We start from the raw sequence: 18742 nt of genomic DNA, 5'->3' as shown, positions 1-18742 counted from the left end.
AGTCAAATGTACTATATGTCCTTTCTTCCACCACTTGGAGAGAAGAATGATGTTCTGTGCTAAAGATTTATCATGCTCTCATTCATTTAAAACTAGACTATAGGGCTCTCATCTATGGCTCTGCCAGGATATCATCCTTTAAGATACTAGACCCTCTTCATCATCAGGGACTTTGGCTCTGCACCAGTGTTTTCTACAGTTTCCCAATCCAGAGCTTGTACACGGAGCCCTTACTATATGTTTTGAAACTTTTTTCCTTAACACAGCATCCCACCTGGGGATGCATTTTCCTTCTTCAGTGGGCTTTTGCCTTCTGCTACTGTATTTTATTTCATTATACTTTCCTCTGCATCTTCTCTTTTTGTCATTAATCTGGCCTTCACCATTGTCTAGTCCGAGTTTGAAGCTAAACTTGTATAGTTAATAACACTTACAAACAAGTCAGACTTACTCTATTTGAGTGTAAACCATCCATTCCAAAAATGCTTCCTTTTACTATTTAACTTATCCTAGAGATCCAACCATCTAACCTGCTCATCCTTACATATTACCTAATGACATGTATCAACAGTTCTTGGCAGTATCCTTATCAGAAATAAGGTAGTATGGCTTCTTTTTTTTAAATGCCTTTATTAGTCCTTCATACTTATCAGTTAGTTCCTCTAACCTGATGTTCCATATATCATTAGCCATTATATGCACTGTAGACTACATTCACTGCTAGCACTCTTCACTACATTAGTTGTTCTGTCAGTTATATCCTTCATTCCTGCTCCTGGATAGTGTTATTTAACTCTCTTTTCCTATGTACCACACAGACTAAAGAATTTCTTATAACTATAATCTCTCCATGTTTTTTACTTCCCTCCACCTTGTTTTACCTTCACAAGCTAAAAGTCAAAATCTGTTATTTAACAGAACCTGCTCATTACAATTTAATTCACTGTTTCTTCTAGCCCCATAAATACTGTTCCTAACTTCCTGAAAGACATTATTAGCTGCTGTTTATTTTGCATGAAAAAATCAAAAGTTTATTTCTAAATCCTACTATTAGTCCCCTCAGGTAACCTTTTACTATCATTTCTATTCTACTTAAAGTGCTTTACATTTCTGAGTTAACCTGCAAACTGTGTATACAAATTGTACATCTTTACTATTAACTCCTTTAAAAATGAGTGCCAACTGAGTTCCCAAAAAGTCCACTCCTTTGCATATTATAAGCTAAGTGTTCAGCCCTTACACTCCTCTTCACCTTTATTACCACATCTAACTATGAAAACACAACAAAAACTGGCCTTTCCTTTTTTAAAGGCATCACCATTTCCTTTGTTTATCTAGGTAACAATATTTTAACTAACATTACTCATGGCCAAGATAAATTATATCTGACAAATATAGCTTCTTTTAAATTATACTCCATCTACAAATTTGTCATAGCCAGAATGTAATGTAATTTTTTTGTCCAGATGTTTTGTATTTAAAAACTTTCTTCTGCTTTTTGCTTTCAGCTGTTTTGAAGATTAATATGGTAACTGTCATGCGTACATCCCATTAAAATTAATTTAGAAACTTTTTGATTGTTGCCAATTTTACATTACTGTTATCACACTTACTGTTGAAAAAGAAAATAGCATACATGGTAAAAATAGGTGCCAAATACTGTGCTATTTTTTGAAACATGCATGTGTAAAACATGCCGAAGTCACCTTGTATCAGTACATGATCATTGTTTTGTGTAGAACATCTAACTTTGGAGATGTTGGAATTGAGTTTATTTGATAAACCCTTAAATGGCAGCCATCATCATTTGATGATACTACCTACAACTTTCCTGCTGTTTAAGGGTTAAAAGAAAAAATTATGAATATTTTTAATAGTGTTTTTTTCAGTAAATTACTTTTCTTTTTAGATTGCAACAACTATTTTGAAGATGGCACCACCAGCAAATGGAGTTTACATTGTAATAGGAGAGATGAATATGCTTATCACTGCCATGAGAAAGGGCACCAGATGGTCTACTCATAGCTATCAGGTATTTCATGTTCTTCTCATACTAGATAAGACATGATTTTGTAAGATTGACAGAAAACTCCAAAATGTTGTTTTAAGCAAGATACTGAAACTTTAATTGAGAAAAATTAACACCCATCAATTTATTTTAGTTTATACTTATTAAATTGTTCTTAATACATGATCAGAATCTTATTTCCAACAAAAATACAAAATACTTTATCCTTAAGTTAAAGAAATTGCATTTATCATCAAATAATATTTTGCAAACTTATCTCAATGTTTACATTAAGAATTTTAAAACTTTAAAAACTTTAATGACTTTTTCATTTTTGCATTTACTAACATTGAAATGATTGTTAAAATGTTGTTGCTTAAAGATTTGCTACATGGCATTCAAACCATGAATACAAAGAACAATTGTTATTAGTGTCAGTGATTTTCAAATTCTGGTGTGTGTGAACTGAAACATGAAACTAGTGTTTAAAAAAAATTGCAATGTTTACAATAAACCCAAATTAAGTTTTGTGCATATATATACTCCCAATTTGGGCAACAAGAATTTGGTCCTTTTCTGTTTCAGTCTCTTCAGCTTCTGCATGCAATACTTCTGTTGTTGAAGACTTCAAGTTTGTGTGTGTTTGTTTTGACACCAGAGTCAAAAGTTAGGCCTATCATACATCAAGAGGGCCAGTGTTCTTTGAAAATAAATCAGATCAAAAATAAAGTAAAACCATTTTAAGGAGATATAGTGACTCTTACCTTTTCATGTGGTTTTTTTGTTAGTACATGTCAAACATACACCACAGTGTGTGTTTTTAAATATTTTCAACTCAATGTTTGAAGCAGCCCATTAAACAAGGCATTTACAAATTAAGCATCTATTGCTGAAAGATAAATCAGTGGATTTTTTTTATGCTGATTGATACATAAGGTAAAATAATTGAATTAATAAGGAAAATCCTATTTCTTGTTTTGCAATTGGATGAACTAATTGATATTACATATGAGCATGATAATGAAAGTGAAAGAAAAATTGTTACTTTGTGGCTTGTAAATCACCAGGATGACACTTTTTTGTCTACTTCTAGATAATTTTGTAACTAGAAATGAAACTGAATGGCAGCATTGTTGGTGTGCTCAGATGGAGCAAAAGCTGTTGTTGGAAGGTTCATTGGAATTTCTGCCAACTTGAAGAAAGTGACATTTGTTGCTTTCATGTGCTCTATGGTACACTGTGAAGCCATGGCAAAAAAGTATCATTAAGATTAAAATGTGTTTTGGACAAAGTAATTAATATGGTTAGTTTTATAAAGAGCAGAGTATTCAACTCTGGTTTATTTACTGCCCTTTAGAAAGAAATGAGTAGCTTCCATCACAGTTTTAGTTTTACCAAACTGAATGTTTCTGAAAGTGGTCTGTGTCTCACATGAGTTCTCTTTTTGATTCATTTGAGATTACTGTCTACACCATCCTTCCACATTTTGGTCACCAGTCTCAGACTCTATGGTCCTTGTATTTGCCTTGAGTTTGTTTTTATCCACCATTTTTAAGTCTGTCTGTCTCTTCAACTTCTTCCCAGGATGTTATCTATTATAGACAGCAATCTTGTTGATTTTTTCTCATTTCCCCTATTTTTATTTATGTGCCTCTTGGCAATCCTAGTGCCACCTCTTCTGTATTGTAAGGGTCCAACATGACCAGGTGGTTTGGGTACTTGACTTGCAATCTGAAGGTCTCATGTTTGAATTCTCATTCCAACAAAGATGTCCTTTAGCATGGGGTGGTATTATAATGTAACTATCATTTTCATTATTCATTTGTGAAACAGTAGCCCAAGAGTTAGAAGTGGGTGGTGATGACTAGTTGTCTTCTCTGGAGTCTTTCACTGCTAAATTAGGGATGGCTATTGCCATCTTACAGCTTTCCTCAATATTCAAAACAAACTGTTCTGTCTTCTAAGTTCTTTTTCAGTAACAGATGACATATATCTTTCACCATGATGTGTTTTGCACTATCTTTGCAGCTTGCTTTTGTCCAGTTCCTTACAAGAGAGGAAAGTTTATCTTGCAAATTAGCACTTTTTTCATCTTTTCAGCCATCCAGGTTGTTGAACTTTATTGAAGTTGGTCCATTTGCACTCCTGTTTAGGTCATCTTATTTTTTTAACTGTTTTTGAAAGGCAGTCTATTCATTTCTGATCATCAGTTACAGTACATTCCTATATTCTTTGTTCATTTTTGTTTTTCTAGTTGTTTGAACCTGTTCTGAATTTTCTAATCATTTTTATTCTCATCCAGCTTTTCCTTGTGAACTGGGAACTGTTTAGTTCTTGAAGCTCTCATTTGTCTTCCAATGAATCTTTGGCCACTTGTTTTTTTTTATTATCTTACTTTCAAGATTATTTTTCTTCCTGGATTAACAAAACCCTCTGTGAGAACCAAAGAATTAACATGCACAACTTTTAAAGAGAAAAAAAACTTGTGATGGTAATTTGAAAAGTGTTTTAAAAAGTGTCCCTTTAACAGTTTTTCACTGGAAAAAAAATAATTTTAATGTCCTTTATAACTTAGGTGAAACTTTATCATTTAGAAATAAATGTAGATGAAGGCTAAATGTTTAACCTAACTTCCATTTGGAATTGACCCAAGGCATGCTTTAGTTGTGTCAACAAAAAAATTGCATCCTTTTCATTAATGTGTAAGTGTTATAAATATTAGTTTTTGTTGCTATATTTTTTGCTTTCTTAAAATTATGCCTGAATGGTGCTTCAGAAGTGCTTAAACAAAAAAGAAATTGCCATATCTCAACCAACAAACATTTTTGAAACCACTTACCTCAGATATGAACTTGAGAGCATAATTTAAGACATGTTTAGAGTACAAATTGTGAACAATAAATGCCTAGAATGTGATTTAGTTCGCTTAGTTGTTTCACTCTTTTCTCTACTTTCTAGAGGATAAGTATAGAAAAGCCACAACACTATTTGACTCCATGTATTTAGACATCATCTGGGGGTGATGTAATGAGATCAGGAATGTTCTTGTAGCAGGGATGGGCTCTTTGATCCAATTAAAAAGGGTCAAATAATATATAGAATGTACCTAAACATTGTTGCTCATTATGTCCACTCCACAATACTGCATTTCTTCCATAATTGACAAGGACCTTTCTAGAAGGATTGTTTCACAATTCACTGATTCATATTAGAACTGGATAATTAAGTGTATTACATTAATTAATATCACAGAAATAATCAACTGATTGAAATTACTGTTTCCAATTATTACTTTTTAAACTGTACAAAACCTGTAAAAATAATTATTTAATTGTAATGAATTAATGAGCTTAACAATTATCTGAATATTAAATTCCACTGTTTGTTCACTTGTCTTTCTCGGAAAGTACAGTCATTGGACTCCAGTGAGCCTCAGCAGCTTTGAGGTTGAGTTTACTATACTTGCAATTGTATTTTCTTTTAACATTTCTGGACAATTTGCAGTCCCTACTCATTAGAAATGGATTATAGTCAGATAAGACAACTTTCACCATCTGAAGAAGTCTGTGCTAATTGAATGCAGACTATTATCACAGCAAAAGTAGACCCAACCCAGTTTTAAATAGTCAGTTTACTTTAATGAAAACATAACATGTACAGTTTAGTTTCTTTAGTAAAAGAAAATATTTTCTCAACATAAGGTTTAAGTATTTGATTAACTTTTCTGATTAAGGGTTGTAATATATTTCTTTTTTCAGGATGAAGAACATGATCCACTACTCCACAACTTTTCCAACTTAAAAGAGGTTTTGAACCACATTACAGACTTGTCTGATTTGGAACCAACTATATTTTTAACACCTTTCCTAGATGTAATCCGATCAGAAGATACCACAGGGCCTGTTACTGGTTATGCATTATCCTCAGTTAACAAATTTCTTACATATGATCTGTTGGGTAGGTGGAACTTTGTTTTTAAATTGTATGTTTAATCTCAGATGTCTACTATTTGTTTTATTAATTGAATTATGTTAGAACAATGTTATAAACTAATTTTTTTAATACATTCAAATTTGGTTTTTTGCAAAATGTTTGTTGGGCATGTTGTTATTTAATAAATCTGTTACAGTTATTAAAAAGCTGGTAAAATGCATTGTCTGACATTAATAATGTATATGTATAATTTTCCTCTTGTCTTGTTACACACAATTTCTTTAACTATACTGAAAGCTTTTGCTAATCCAGTACTTAGTGGATGATGATGAAAATAGATCTATAATAAACTAGTTTCAAAACAATACCCACTGACTGTAACATGAGTCATGTACATGAACATTCCTGATGCAAGAAAATACACTATTTTTGGACTATAAGTATACTTATCTTTTTTTTTTAATTTTAATTTGGATGGTTAACTTAGGTTTAAAAACATGTATAACCTAATTTAAGTTGATTTTGGGAATGGATACATAAAAATAATTACTGTTTTTTATTATTTCTGGACATGGAAGGGGAGTAGTTGTGTATTTTGACATGGTTGCACGTCAAAGGATTCAGAATCATGAGTGGCTTTTTTTCCAGTGATAAGGTTTGGTGTGTTTGGCTTCTTGTTAGGGATTTGGTTTGGGTTAACTGGTGGGAAGTTAAGGCTGACTTAGGTTTTGGAATCCAGATTGTTTATTTAGATGAGCTGGCTGGAGATGATGGTATACATGTCTTGGGTGTTGGAACTGTGGTTTGAGACTGGCTGGTTGAATTAAGGAAGAGGTTGTTTGTAGCATGGTGATTAAGCTAAGAATGAAACTGGTGGTGACCCATAGTTTAGGGTAGATTCAGCTAATGTTCTTGAAGTGGTAACTAGTTTTATGAAGTGCTGTAGGTTTGCTGTGGGTACTGTGAAAGACGTAGAGTTGAATTTTATAGGCAGGTTCTACAGAAAGACGTATGTCATTAGTAATGATAGATAAGTAAATGCCTCTTAGGAAAACTGAGAAGAGGTGGCTAGAGCTAGAGTAGTGCATGTGACTGGTGGGATGGAATTCCACAGACTTCGTAAGTGAAGTCGGAAGCAGTCAGTGACTGCAGAAGATTGCCACCTTAACATGGAATTCTGGTCTTTTTTATATCAGAGGAGGCCCCAGTTTGTGATGGCTGTCAAGGATTAGCGATGGGATCAGGGAGAAGGCTGTTAAGTGATCTAGCTGTCATAAATAGTGGTGAATCAATCAGTACAAATACCAGTTTGCTAGTTTAATAAGCTGATGGACTATTTAATATTCAGGTATAGATTGTCTGAGTATTCTTCCAATAACCATATTTGAAAACAACATTCCTAATTTTATGATATTTATACTGTTGATTAGTGTGACACATGGTACTATCTTCTTAATGTTATTATCGTTGAACATGCACGAACTTGAACTGTTTAACATTTGTGTGTACCACTTCATGTTGAAAAATGTTTGCAATTGTTTCATTATACCAAAATTTCTTCAGTTTAATCTTTGACTCAGTTTATTTGTAAATAACTTGTATATGCATATTTTACAAAATACCAGAAATTTAGAGTAAATGACAGTAATTTTTGTTTTCTTTCCAAACATAGTATGTCTTAAATAAATGATAATTGTAACAGTTAATTATGATATTATTAAGCAAAATAAAAATATTTTGGTAGGCAAATATGAGCTTCAGATTCTGTTCAAATGGTGTAATAGATTTGTATTGAACTGAAAAGTTCTGGAGTAGAAACTGATTTGGGACTTGTGCTATATATCAAACATATATCATTATATTTTATATCAAGTAATATAATTTGCAATCACTGTGACTAATGTTTCTGGGACTTGCTGAATGTAAATAGGATATTCTGTATGTGAGCATGAAAGATAGTTACAAATGTCAAGTTCTCAAGAACTAATGCTGTTATGAGGATTAACATCAAATGTTGGAAATACTTAGCAATTAGAAACTGGTGGTTACTGCAACTTTGTGAACATGTCAGTGATTCTTCAAATTGAACCATGTTTTAATTCATGTATAAACTTTGTATATAATGATTAGCTACACTGGATATTTTAGGTGATTAATCAATCATTGATTATGTTCTCAATCCTTATAATTTTTTAGGGGTGCATTTTGTCCTTATATAGTAATTCTTTCCCCAGAACTATAATTGCATCAGGGTTATATTTTAATATATCTGAGTTAGTAGTTTTTACAATTAAATTTATATATATAACAAAATTTGCCTAAAATGTAATGTCTTGCTGTTTCCATACTAATTAATATTGTATTATATTAAACTACATTTTTCCTTTAACATTTCATGTAATTTAATTTAGTCAGTAATCAATGCTTTACAATGGCATATTGTTTTTTTTTACCAGTTTGGCCATATCTTGGTTTTAATATATTTTTACCCTTGTAAAAATAAGCATTTCATTTCCTTGTTGAATTTTATTGTTTTATAAGTTTCATTGTACTGTAACAAAACAGAACTCTAAAACTTAATTACATTTATCTTGCAGTATTCTGTGTCATTCCACAGAGTAAATGGTAACCAGAAGCTGGTATCTCTTTGCTTTGAGTATTATAACTTTCTATATTCCAAACAGAACATGTTTCCCTTTAGCTGCAATGAAACTTTTGTAATCTGATTTTTCTTCTGAACTTTTCACATTTTCATTTTGCTGAAAAATACTAACCCACATTGTCAAATATGTAGTTTCTGGTGTTAAAGGCTCTAAGTCCTCAGATAATGCAAAGAACATTATTTGTCTATAGTTATAATAGTTGCTTATTAAAATTTAATCTGAAATCTTTATAGTAAATACATTGGTATGCAACTTTGTACATATCTCTTAACATGTTTGCTGCTGCGTAATAAGTAAACATTTAACAGGTGCCCAAAAGTAGTCAGTGTCCCAAACTCGAATGCTACAAGATAAATTTAACTTTGAAAAAAAATTGTCTGTAACCCATCAGGGGAGCATATGGCAGTGAATGTTTTAATAGTAGACCTATAGTTGCTCTGTTGCTCATGTCTGGTCATGTATTCTTTAACCCTATGTCTTGTTTGCTAATATTTAATTTGGTTAATTAGTTTGTCTAATTTTTATGAATTTTGTTGCCATTTGATTAACCTAACATGTTTTAATTAACTTTCTAACAAATTTTGCTTTCATAAAATCAGATGTGGGATGTGAAACAGCTGCAGTGGCTGCAGAAAACATAGCAGATGCTGTGACCCATGCAAGATTTGTTGGCACGGATCCAGCATCAGATGAGGTGGTGCTGTTGAACATTCTTCAGGTTCTGAGGATGTTACTTCTGAATCCTCTAGGCATGCTTCTTACCAATGAATCAGTGTGTGAAATTATGCAGTCCTGTTTCAGAATCTGTTTTGAAATGAGGTTGAGTGGTAAGAGTAATAAATGTTCGTGTTAAAGCTACATATTTATTCTGTTCTTATTTGGGAGAGAAAAAAACTAGTGGTACTATCTTTCATGTTTATAATATAATTAAACACTTTTGGTATAACTGTACACATGCATTAAACATAAATTCCATGTTATTTTAAGGGTCCACAGTGGACATTGAAAGTACTTAAAAGGATTCAAGTTTGTCATTATGAGCAAGGATCTTGTATTCTTAAATTGACATTGGAAGTCAAACATTACATTGAAGATACAACTATTTAAAATTTTTAAAATTTGAGATTGATTTCATTTCACTGACTTACAAAAAAAGCTTCAAGTTGATTAAACTTGAGTGTTAAATTACATATAGTTGTGCAGCATTATTTGTAGGCAGCTATGCATATAACGGATTATGTTACCAGGAAAAATTGACTGATTTAGTTGGTTTTAATATTCTGTGTGATGAGGTAAAACAAATTTTTGATAATAAATACAAAAAAATCATCTCTAATTTCAGTTGTCTTTTGTTTTAATTCAAAATATCTGTTAGTTGTAGTTTTGCATTACCTTAGCTCCAAATTGCATTTTTTTGTTAGAACTTTTATCTTCATATATTTATATTTAACTTAAATGCATTTTTAAATTATTTGCTGTGGAGAAATACTTACCAGTTATTCCAACATTTCCATGTCTCCTAGTGACCAAAAGGGTGAAGAAACTTGAGAATATTTGTTTAATGAAATTATTAATCAAAAGTTTGGAAATTAGTGAAACTCAGTTTAAAAAAAAAATGAATCTGTTAAACAAAATAGTGAATTTCAGTTTTTAAAAAAATCCTTTTATTTAATCAGATGTCAGTTATTTCTTATTAATATTTATGTTTAGAAATAATTCCATTTTAGAATTTCATGGAAACATATTTCTAAAATTATCAATAAATCAGATACTTTTCAAGGTGCTATGATTAATCAGATTATTTTCCAGCTAGACTGTTTGTGTTATTTTAATTTAGATTGACACTTTAAGCATCAGTGTTGACATAATAGTTTAACAGTCTTGTTGTGTGAATGTCCTTCCTTAAAAAGGATTAACTTATCCTGAAGTTACAAGTATATCAATTTTGGCATTGCACTGACATATGGGTGGAATTTTGGTCTAAACAAAATGTGTAGGTGCTAAATCTGTCACTTGTGGAGCTGTAGTGAAAAGTTGCTGCTAACATTAGCATATACAAATTGGTTTTATAAAGTATAATTAACTTTGTGAAGCATACAGTTCTGAACTTGTTACATAGTCATAGTTGAAACTCAGTAACATAATAATAGTTGTTTTATTTAACACTTTTCTGTAGTTGTTTAACTTTGTAACAACTTTCTTGTTTTATACAAGTTAAAGAATTATTTAAAAACCTTAGACTCTTGAAGTGTATTGTAATCTGTACTTACAAAACTGCATCAGTATTTAATGGAGTATTGTAAAATTGATTATTATAATTTGTATCATAGAATTATTACGCAAGTCAGCAGAACATGTTCTTATGGATATGGTCCAGTTGCTGTTTTCACGTTTAATTGGTTTTGCAGAAGATTCACATTCATTTTCCTCCAAAAAGGTAAGTTGCTTTAGTGTTTTACTTTAAAATCATTTTTATGAAACCAGGTATGATTTTCTGTACATTCATTTAAATGCATTTTCTATATAAGAGATAAAACATCTGTATCGGGATCCACATTCATAAAAGTTAAACTGGATTAATTACTTACATTTGTGTGTGTGTGTTATTAGACATTGAGCAAAATCTTAAATTAACTTAAAAGCTCAGTTCTGCTATTTTATACTTTTTGCTGTGTACAAGTTCATTAAATTTATTAATTTTTAAAATATTCTACACAGGCATTTTTAGAATTATGGCATCTCTGTAAATTTATAAGATAGCTCAAATATTTTTAATATTTTAACCTAAGAAGGTACGTGTCTTACCTTTTTAATCGCTTATGTAAAATTCAGTATATATATCTGAAATGTTAATATTTAATAATTAAGTATTAAATATATTTAAAACAGATACTTTTACTACTGTTATAAAGCTTGCAGAAGTTCATTTCTTATTTTGTACTACCATAAGCCATATAATTTTAATAAATAAGCCAGGGATTTGAACATCCAGTCATATGTTTTGCCATGCATGGCAACCCATAAAGGTGAGTAAAGGATGCTGGTTGAGTGTTTTCTGGAGCTCTGCAAAGCACCACTTTGGCCTTAAATTTTTGTAGATGTGTAGCTACCCCAAGGTCAATAGGCTGGCCTTGTTGGGCTGGAGTTAAGTAAGTATGAGTGTTGGGTGTTGTGGACACTGTCTGATGGTGTTTGGGTATAATGCTCATGAATCCCTGGTGCTACTGCATTGACCATGTTTGGCATTGTAATGTGTCCCCTTATAGGACTCCATGGGGGTAGAATAAGTGAAAACTGAATCTTTCTATTTATATTATGGATCTCCCAAATCCGAATGATAATAAAATAATGAAAAAAACACCTCATAGGTAAGTGAGCACATCTTGAAGACTCTGAACAGTAATCTCCACCCCATTCTGCAGCTGTACCTTATTTTATTATAATGAATTTTGTCAGACAAACCTTTAGGGCAAATGTGGCCATTGTTTAGTTGGAGGGGATTAGGGAAGCTTGCTGCCTCTGCAGAGTTAATCAAGAAGCTACATACTGTGGATACCCTAGTGGAACCATCTACACCAACACATTGAATTATTCATGAATTTAAAAGCCATTGAGGATATGCCTGTGGAGGTTACTCCGCATTCAACTTTAAATAATTCCTGAGGAATGATTGTTGAGAGGCATTTGAAGAATGTCCTTGAGTCAGAGATCCTCTCTGGTTTCCCTAACAAAGGCATTTCTGTTATGTGCCTTATCTCTGCTCACGAGAATGGAATTATTCTGCGTAACAATGTTCTTGTTTTGACATTTTCATTGCCACATCTGCCTGCCTTTGTCAAGGCAGTTTATCTGAACTATAGAATATGGCCTTATTTATATTCTTAACCCTTTTCATTGTTTCCAGCATCAGTGGTTCGGACATTTACAGACATCTTGTCATGGTTCTTTATGAATTTGTTGATATGGCAAAGACTACACCTGTGAGTGTCAACTGGACCATCTCTACATCTGGAGTGGTTTCCACCCCTCTTACTTTTGTTCTTGCCATAAGTGAGAAGATGAGAAAGAGGTACAGCATATAAAAACTGTTAATAACATTTCTTATCCAGAGGTCCAAGAGATGTTGTCCCCTACTCAATCTCAGACATACACTGTTGTGCTACATTCCATGACTACAGTGGATGCACATACAGTACTTTCTGCACCTCTCTGAGTCTTTTGTGAAGAGTATTTTGACCTCAATAGATAATCAAGTTGACAAATCAACATTTACTCCTGTCTCTGTCCCTACCATTTCTTCTAGTGACTGATACAGTCACCTTTCAGCAGTTTTCTTTATATTGGAATGAGAGGTTATGTGATGAGTGTATGCATGGAGGGGTGGCACTGCTGATTGATCAGCACATGCCCACTTTGTTTGTGCCTCTCAAGGTACCTTTGGAAGCCACAGCCATCTGTGCTTCTTTGGGTCTTACCATCATTGTTTGTTCTCTCTACTTCTCTCCTGGAGAGACTCGTGATCAATTAGACCTTGTTGCTCTCATAGAACAGTTGCTGTTTTCCTTTGCAATCATGGGAGACTTTAATGAACACAATCCCCTCTGGTGTGGTGCTGATATTGCTGGGATAGATTGCTCTGTGCAGCATATGCTCTTGGATCACAATCTTTCTCTTCAGTACTTGTTCCATTACTTATTTTCACACATGTAGTCAATATTCTACTGCTTTTGATCTATGTTCCCCCTTCAGTTTTCTCTCTTTTCTCTTGGAGGATTGACAGTAATTCATGGAGCAGTTAGTTTCCTATAGTTTTGAGGGAAACTCGCTGGTCATTGCCACAGTGGAAGGTGGACTAAGCCAACTGGGTGTCTTTCACCTCTCTCTCTTAAAAATGGATCCTGCTGTTGTTGGCCTACCGTCTATTAATGACTGCATGGAAGCAGTAACTGATTGCATTATTCAAGAAGCTGCCCATTCTACACCTAAAACCTTGACATATTTCTCATGTCAGCAGACAAGGAAAAGCTCAGAAGCAGGCCTGGGATACCATGTTTAGTTTTTAACCAAATTTATTTTTACATTTTATGGACTTTTTACACTTTACTGGTTATTTAGTGCAGATGGCCTAGTTACTTTGCTTCAAAAATACCAAATAACCAATCAAATAAATATCAATCAAATTTTCAGAACAAAAATTATATTTTATCACTTTCTCTACCATAACTCTGTACTGGGTTAGTCAAATTGACTAACCTCGTAACCACTATTTAAAAAAACTAAACTTAATTTCTCTTTTCTCTCAGAATGACTGCAAATTGTCAAAGGAAAACACAACTGTTTATTCTAAATAGTTTAAATCTCATAATAGTATACATCTATTTATATTTATTAATTTTTGTATTTTATTGGCTGAACCATTTACAACTTTTAATCCCACCACAAAAATTGTAACTTATGTAGAACACATGCAACTTGTGTTACTTTATGAAATAGCATCGAATTGACCTTTACAAAGTACAAAGGTTTTACTTGTCTTACTTAGCCTTAATACTAGTGTACCAGTGTTTTGTAATACATAGTGACATTTTGGTTACCATGCATTACATACATATGTTGTGTGTGTGTGTGTACTACTGTTTAAAACAAAATGCTGGTTCTTATTTTATTAAAATAAGAACACAGTAAATAACAATGATTTATACCATTTGTGATGTTACAAGGTTTGTACTTGTTTCATACTTGCTGAGCCTCACTGCACATGTAAAAAAAAAATTTTGTAGGTTTTATATATGCATTTTGAAATAACAAAATAAAAAAAGATTTACTATACTAATAGCACAGAAATCCACTGTAATTTATTAGGATACCTACCTAACCTAAAAACTCTTAAACCACATAAATACTTTAGGAAGACTGACAGGGTTATGATATTGAAAGTGAATGCTTTTGATTGATTATAGACATGGTTATAACAGCTTAACCTACAAATACTTTAGGAAGACTGGCAGGGTTATGATATTGAAAGTGAATGCTTTTGATTGATTATAGACATGGTTATAACAGCTTAACCTACAAATACTTTAGGAATACTGGCAGGGTTATGATATTGAAAATGAATGCTTTTGATTGGTTATAAACATGTACTTATGTAGGCATAGGTAAACAAGTATTTTCAAAAGAGGAACAGGTGGGCAGAGCCACTGTGGTGAATTTGATAGATGTAATAATATCTTAGCAGATAGAAAAGGTAGATTTGGTATTATAACTTGACTGTCAATATTGGTAACATGATTTTCTAATTCATTAAGAACTGTGAAATTTGCATTTCAAGATGCTCATAATACAATATGAACAAAAGCAGAAGACCAAGTCCCATGTGACACACAAAAAAATAAAAATTTGGCAATATTTAATAGATACTTTTCAATTAAGAAACTAAATGTATAATACTAAAAGTCAAATCATGAACTACATTGAGATTCCAAATATATGAAAATACAGTTATAAAACAGTAGTGTAATAAAATTTTGAACTTAAGTCTACAAAATATGATGAACCCCATTAGTACGGAAAGTGTTAAATATTCCAGTCACTTGATAATTACTCTTAACTGGAAAACTTATCCAACACTGTTGACACTTTTCAAAAATTTGGTTTTTCTCACATTGAGTATTTTATGTTCCTGACCTTCCTTGCACATAATGTCAAATGATGATAGTAGATAAACACTGGCGAAACATTGCAAGTTTTCAAATCTTCTTTAGTATACTTACTGTTGAAAAAATCTTTTACGGATAACTTTTTCAAAAAATCTTAGTATTTCTAGTGACTGAAAAATAAATTATAAAAGTTATGTCCAAAAAAAAAACTTAAATGTATTTTATTTTCTTCATTGTTTGATATGTTGATTTCATCAGAAAAACATTAGTGAAGTTTGTGATACAATTCTCAAAGATGTAGAATAAAGATTCTAGTGTGTATTTGTATGAGAACAGAGTGAGTGTGATTAAACAGTATTATAAAATAAAGTAGTGAGAACATAGAGTTGTAAATTTTAATGAAATATGAATTGCATTCACTGAAATAGAAAATATTTCTAATGATACTTAGAATTTCACCACTACTTGTTTTTATCCAAATCAGTTTGAGTATAAGACGTTTTTTTAGACATCATTCCCTACAAATTTTAATTATAGTGGTAATTATGACCTAGCATTTACAGCTTTTTACTGTTTGCTTTTAATTGCATATGATAGATTCACCATTATTTTTCCCACTCTTTCATGAGGTTATATTAGGTTGTAAGTTGGATATATTTCATAACTTTTATTAATCAAAGAATGAGTTTGTTTTTGCATTTTAAGAAAAATAAACAGATAAACAAATTTAAATGTTCTATTTTCTTTTTAAATGTATTAACTATTCTTATTTCTTAATAGTGGTTGAATACATTTTTTACATTCATGATCTTGTTTTATGTCGTAGACCAACAGAAATTTGACTTAGGGTTTTACGCAAAGCTGGCTACATAGAAGTTGTTCATTTGTTAATTTATTAGAAATTTATTTTATAAAAAAGTTAGTAGGAATTATTGTTTCAAGGGGGTTTTAAATATCTGAAAAATATCGGTGCACGTTCAAGGTCAAAATGAAATGAACTCTCTTGTTCCTACTGGTTAATAAGAAAAGAGTATCTTTGGAAATGTTGAAACGATAGCCCAAATGTTGTTGCAGATTTTAAAAAAATAATAATAACTTTTTCACTATATTAGTGAGCTGTAGAAATTTTTGTTTTCCAGCTCAAAATGAGAGCTAGCGGTATTGACACGTCTCGTCATGCCAGAAAACGTCGATCTCCAAGACCTAAACATAAAAAATATACAACAACTTCTCCAAAGAAAGATATTCCATTTCCAACTCCACCTGCATCTACAGCTAATAGTCCTGAAAGTAGTTTAAGTGTTGCTTCTTTTAAAACAGCAACTGAATCTGCCAATCCAGAACTTCAGAACACTTCCTCAGAAAAAATACAAGGGCCTCAGGGGTTGGTTGAGTCAGAAAAAGTCATTAAATCTTCAATAGAAGGAACCAACACTCCCTTAGAAAATAGTACATCATCTAGACCTCAGGATTTGTTAATTTCGAAAGCAAAAGATGAGACTGTAGAAGAAACATACTTTAAGGTAGAAAATCATGCATCTTCAAGAGATTCTTCTACTCATTCCCATTGTGAGGAAGAATCACCTTGTGAGGTGATTGAAACTACAATAACAGAAAGTTTCAGTTTACCTCATCACAACACCATTCATGTTGATGTACATAATCTGGCCAGCAGTAGATTTACAAAAGTAAGTTATTTTCTCTCCAAATCTCAAGAAAGCATTTTCATTTTGTTTATTACATAACTGTTTCCTTTTGTCATTTCTGTACATTTTATATCAGTTATGAAAGAATTGTTATAAAATGTTTTATATATAAAAAGTCAAGATGACACGTTGCACTTGATTCTTTAATTTATTCAATTCTCATACTATTTAAAAATTAATTGGCTGTTTTGCTTAAAATATAAGATGTAGTTGATGTTATTTTCATTAATTAGCATATCAAAATAATTTGAATGATCACATGGTTTTTTAGTTTCATGATTTTCTAAAATGTAAATTTTAAATTGTAGGACCATACATTGGAAATAACTGAATTTAGTGAAAGATGCGAAAGTAGTCAAGCTATGAATATTGAACAGCAACAAGATTGTATATATGAATCTTCACTAAGAGAGACATCTCTTTCATCAACTAATGATTCTTGGGTGAGCCTATACGAAAATAAATGTTGTAGAGCATAACACATTTATAGCAAATTTAAGTACATCAATCCATGATGCTCAAAAAACATAGAATGTCACAATATTAAACTACAATTTAAACTAAGTACTTAGAAGTTAAACCTTTGGTCACATGGGTTTACAAGAAAATTCAACCCTGATCAAGAAAGGCAGTGTTATCTTCTGTAGTCAGGTTTTTTGAGTGTGTTTATTATTTAAGTGCAAAACTTGTTTTATTAAATTATTTATTAATGTTTTAAACATAACCATTTAGACTTAAAAGTATTAAATATATTTTCTTTCATGAAACTTGTGCAAACATAAATTGAAAGTATGGTGAATATGAACTTGCATAACATTCTATGTTTCTCTGTTTTAGAAACAGACTACAGAACCACTGCAGAACAGCAATAGTGCTGATTTTGTACCAGTTCAAACACCTAGGGATTCTGAATCTTTGGTTTTAGAATCAAGTTTTCCAGAACAGAGAGAAAGTAAAAATGAAGAGTATGTTAACCCCAGGGGTGTGCGGTTCACTTCTCATCAGCCTCCAAAAGAAGGTTGGTATCTCCACTTGTTAGTATATCAGTTTTTTGTTCTATTGATACCCTTATTTTAATGTCACCAATTTTAAAATATCAGTTGTTCATGAAGTCAATTAGTGTGAAAGTTATTTGAAATTATATAATTTTTTTTCTTAATGAATTCAAACTCACAACCACCACCAACTAAAATATCAATTTTTGAGAGATATCAGTGCTCATTTTGTTGGTTTTGACATCGTAATGTATAAATAATCATTTTGTTGTCCATTTTTATTTTTACTACAAAAACCTTAATATTATCATAGTTGGTAAGGTCGTTATTTTAATTGCAGATTAATGACACTTAACTATATAGAAAGCACTTCTTCACAATTATACTGTCTCAAATACCATATAAAACAGGTTTAGATCCTCTCGTGCCATATGGACTTCCTTGTGTACGGGAATTATTTCGATTCTTAGTATCTCTGATATGCCCACTTGACCATCATAACACCGAAATGATGATTCAAATTGGACTAGGGCTCCTGAAGGTTGCTTTGGAAGCAGGAGCTGACAGCATTGGTAACTTTTCATCTCTCTTGGCCCTAGTAAAGGATGACATGTGTCGAAATTTGTTTTTGGTAAGTTGGCCAAACTTCGTATTAAAGTTTTGTTTGAGTAATTGAAAGTGGAATATTAATTAATAATAAAAGTTCTTGAAAGGATTTTATGCATGAGATTGTCTTATTGCAGTAAACTTATTGTTCCTAAGTAGATATCTGTAATTC

At 31.8% G+C, this 18742-nt stretch overlaps 1 protein-coding gene across 1 annotated transcript in view; it reads left to right on the top strand.

Moving 5' to 3' along the window:
• Positions 1 to 18742, top strand: part of garz (Sec7 domain-containing protein garz) — a 64627-nt gene that overhangs the window by 7262 nt on the left and 38623 nt on the right. The window contains 8 exon segments of the mRNA XM_076516729.1: positions 1910 to 2032; positions 5767 to 5965; positions 9204 to 9431; positions 10935 to 11041; positions 16403 to 16951; positions 17278 to 17412; positions 17807 to 17987; positions 18375 to 18595. Coding sequence (XP_076372844.1) covers positions 1931 to 2032; positions 5767 to 5965; positions 9204 to 9431; positions 10935 to 11041; positions 16403 to 16951; positions 17278 to 17412; positions 17807 to 17987; positions 18375 to 18595 — 1722 coding nt within the window. The 5' untranslated portion in view covers positions 1910 to 1930.

Source organism: Tachypleus tridentatus, chromosome 7, assembly GCF_004210375.1.
Source record: "Tachypleus tridentatus isolate NWPU-2018 chromosome 7, ASM421037v1, whole genome shotgun sequence".
Lineage (NCBI taxonomy): Eukaryota > Metazoa > Arthropoda > Merostomata > Xiphosura > Limulidae > Tachypleus > Tachypleus tridentatus.
This window is presented reverse-complemented; position numbering and strand designations above follow the sequence as displayed.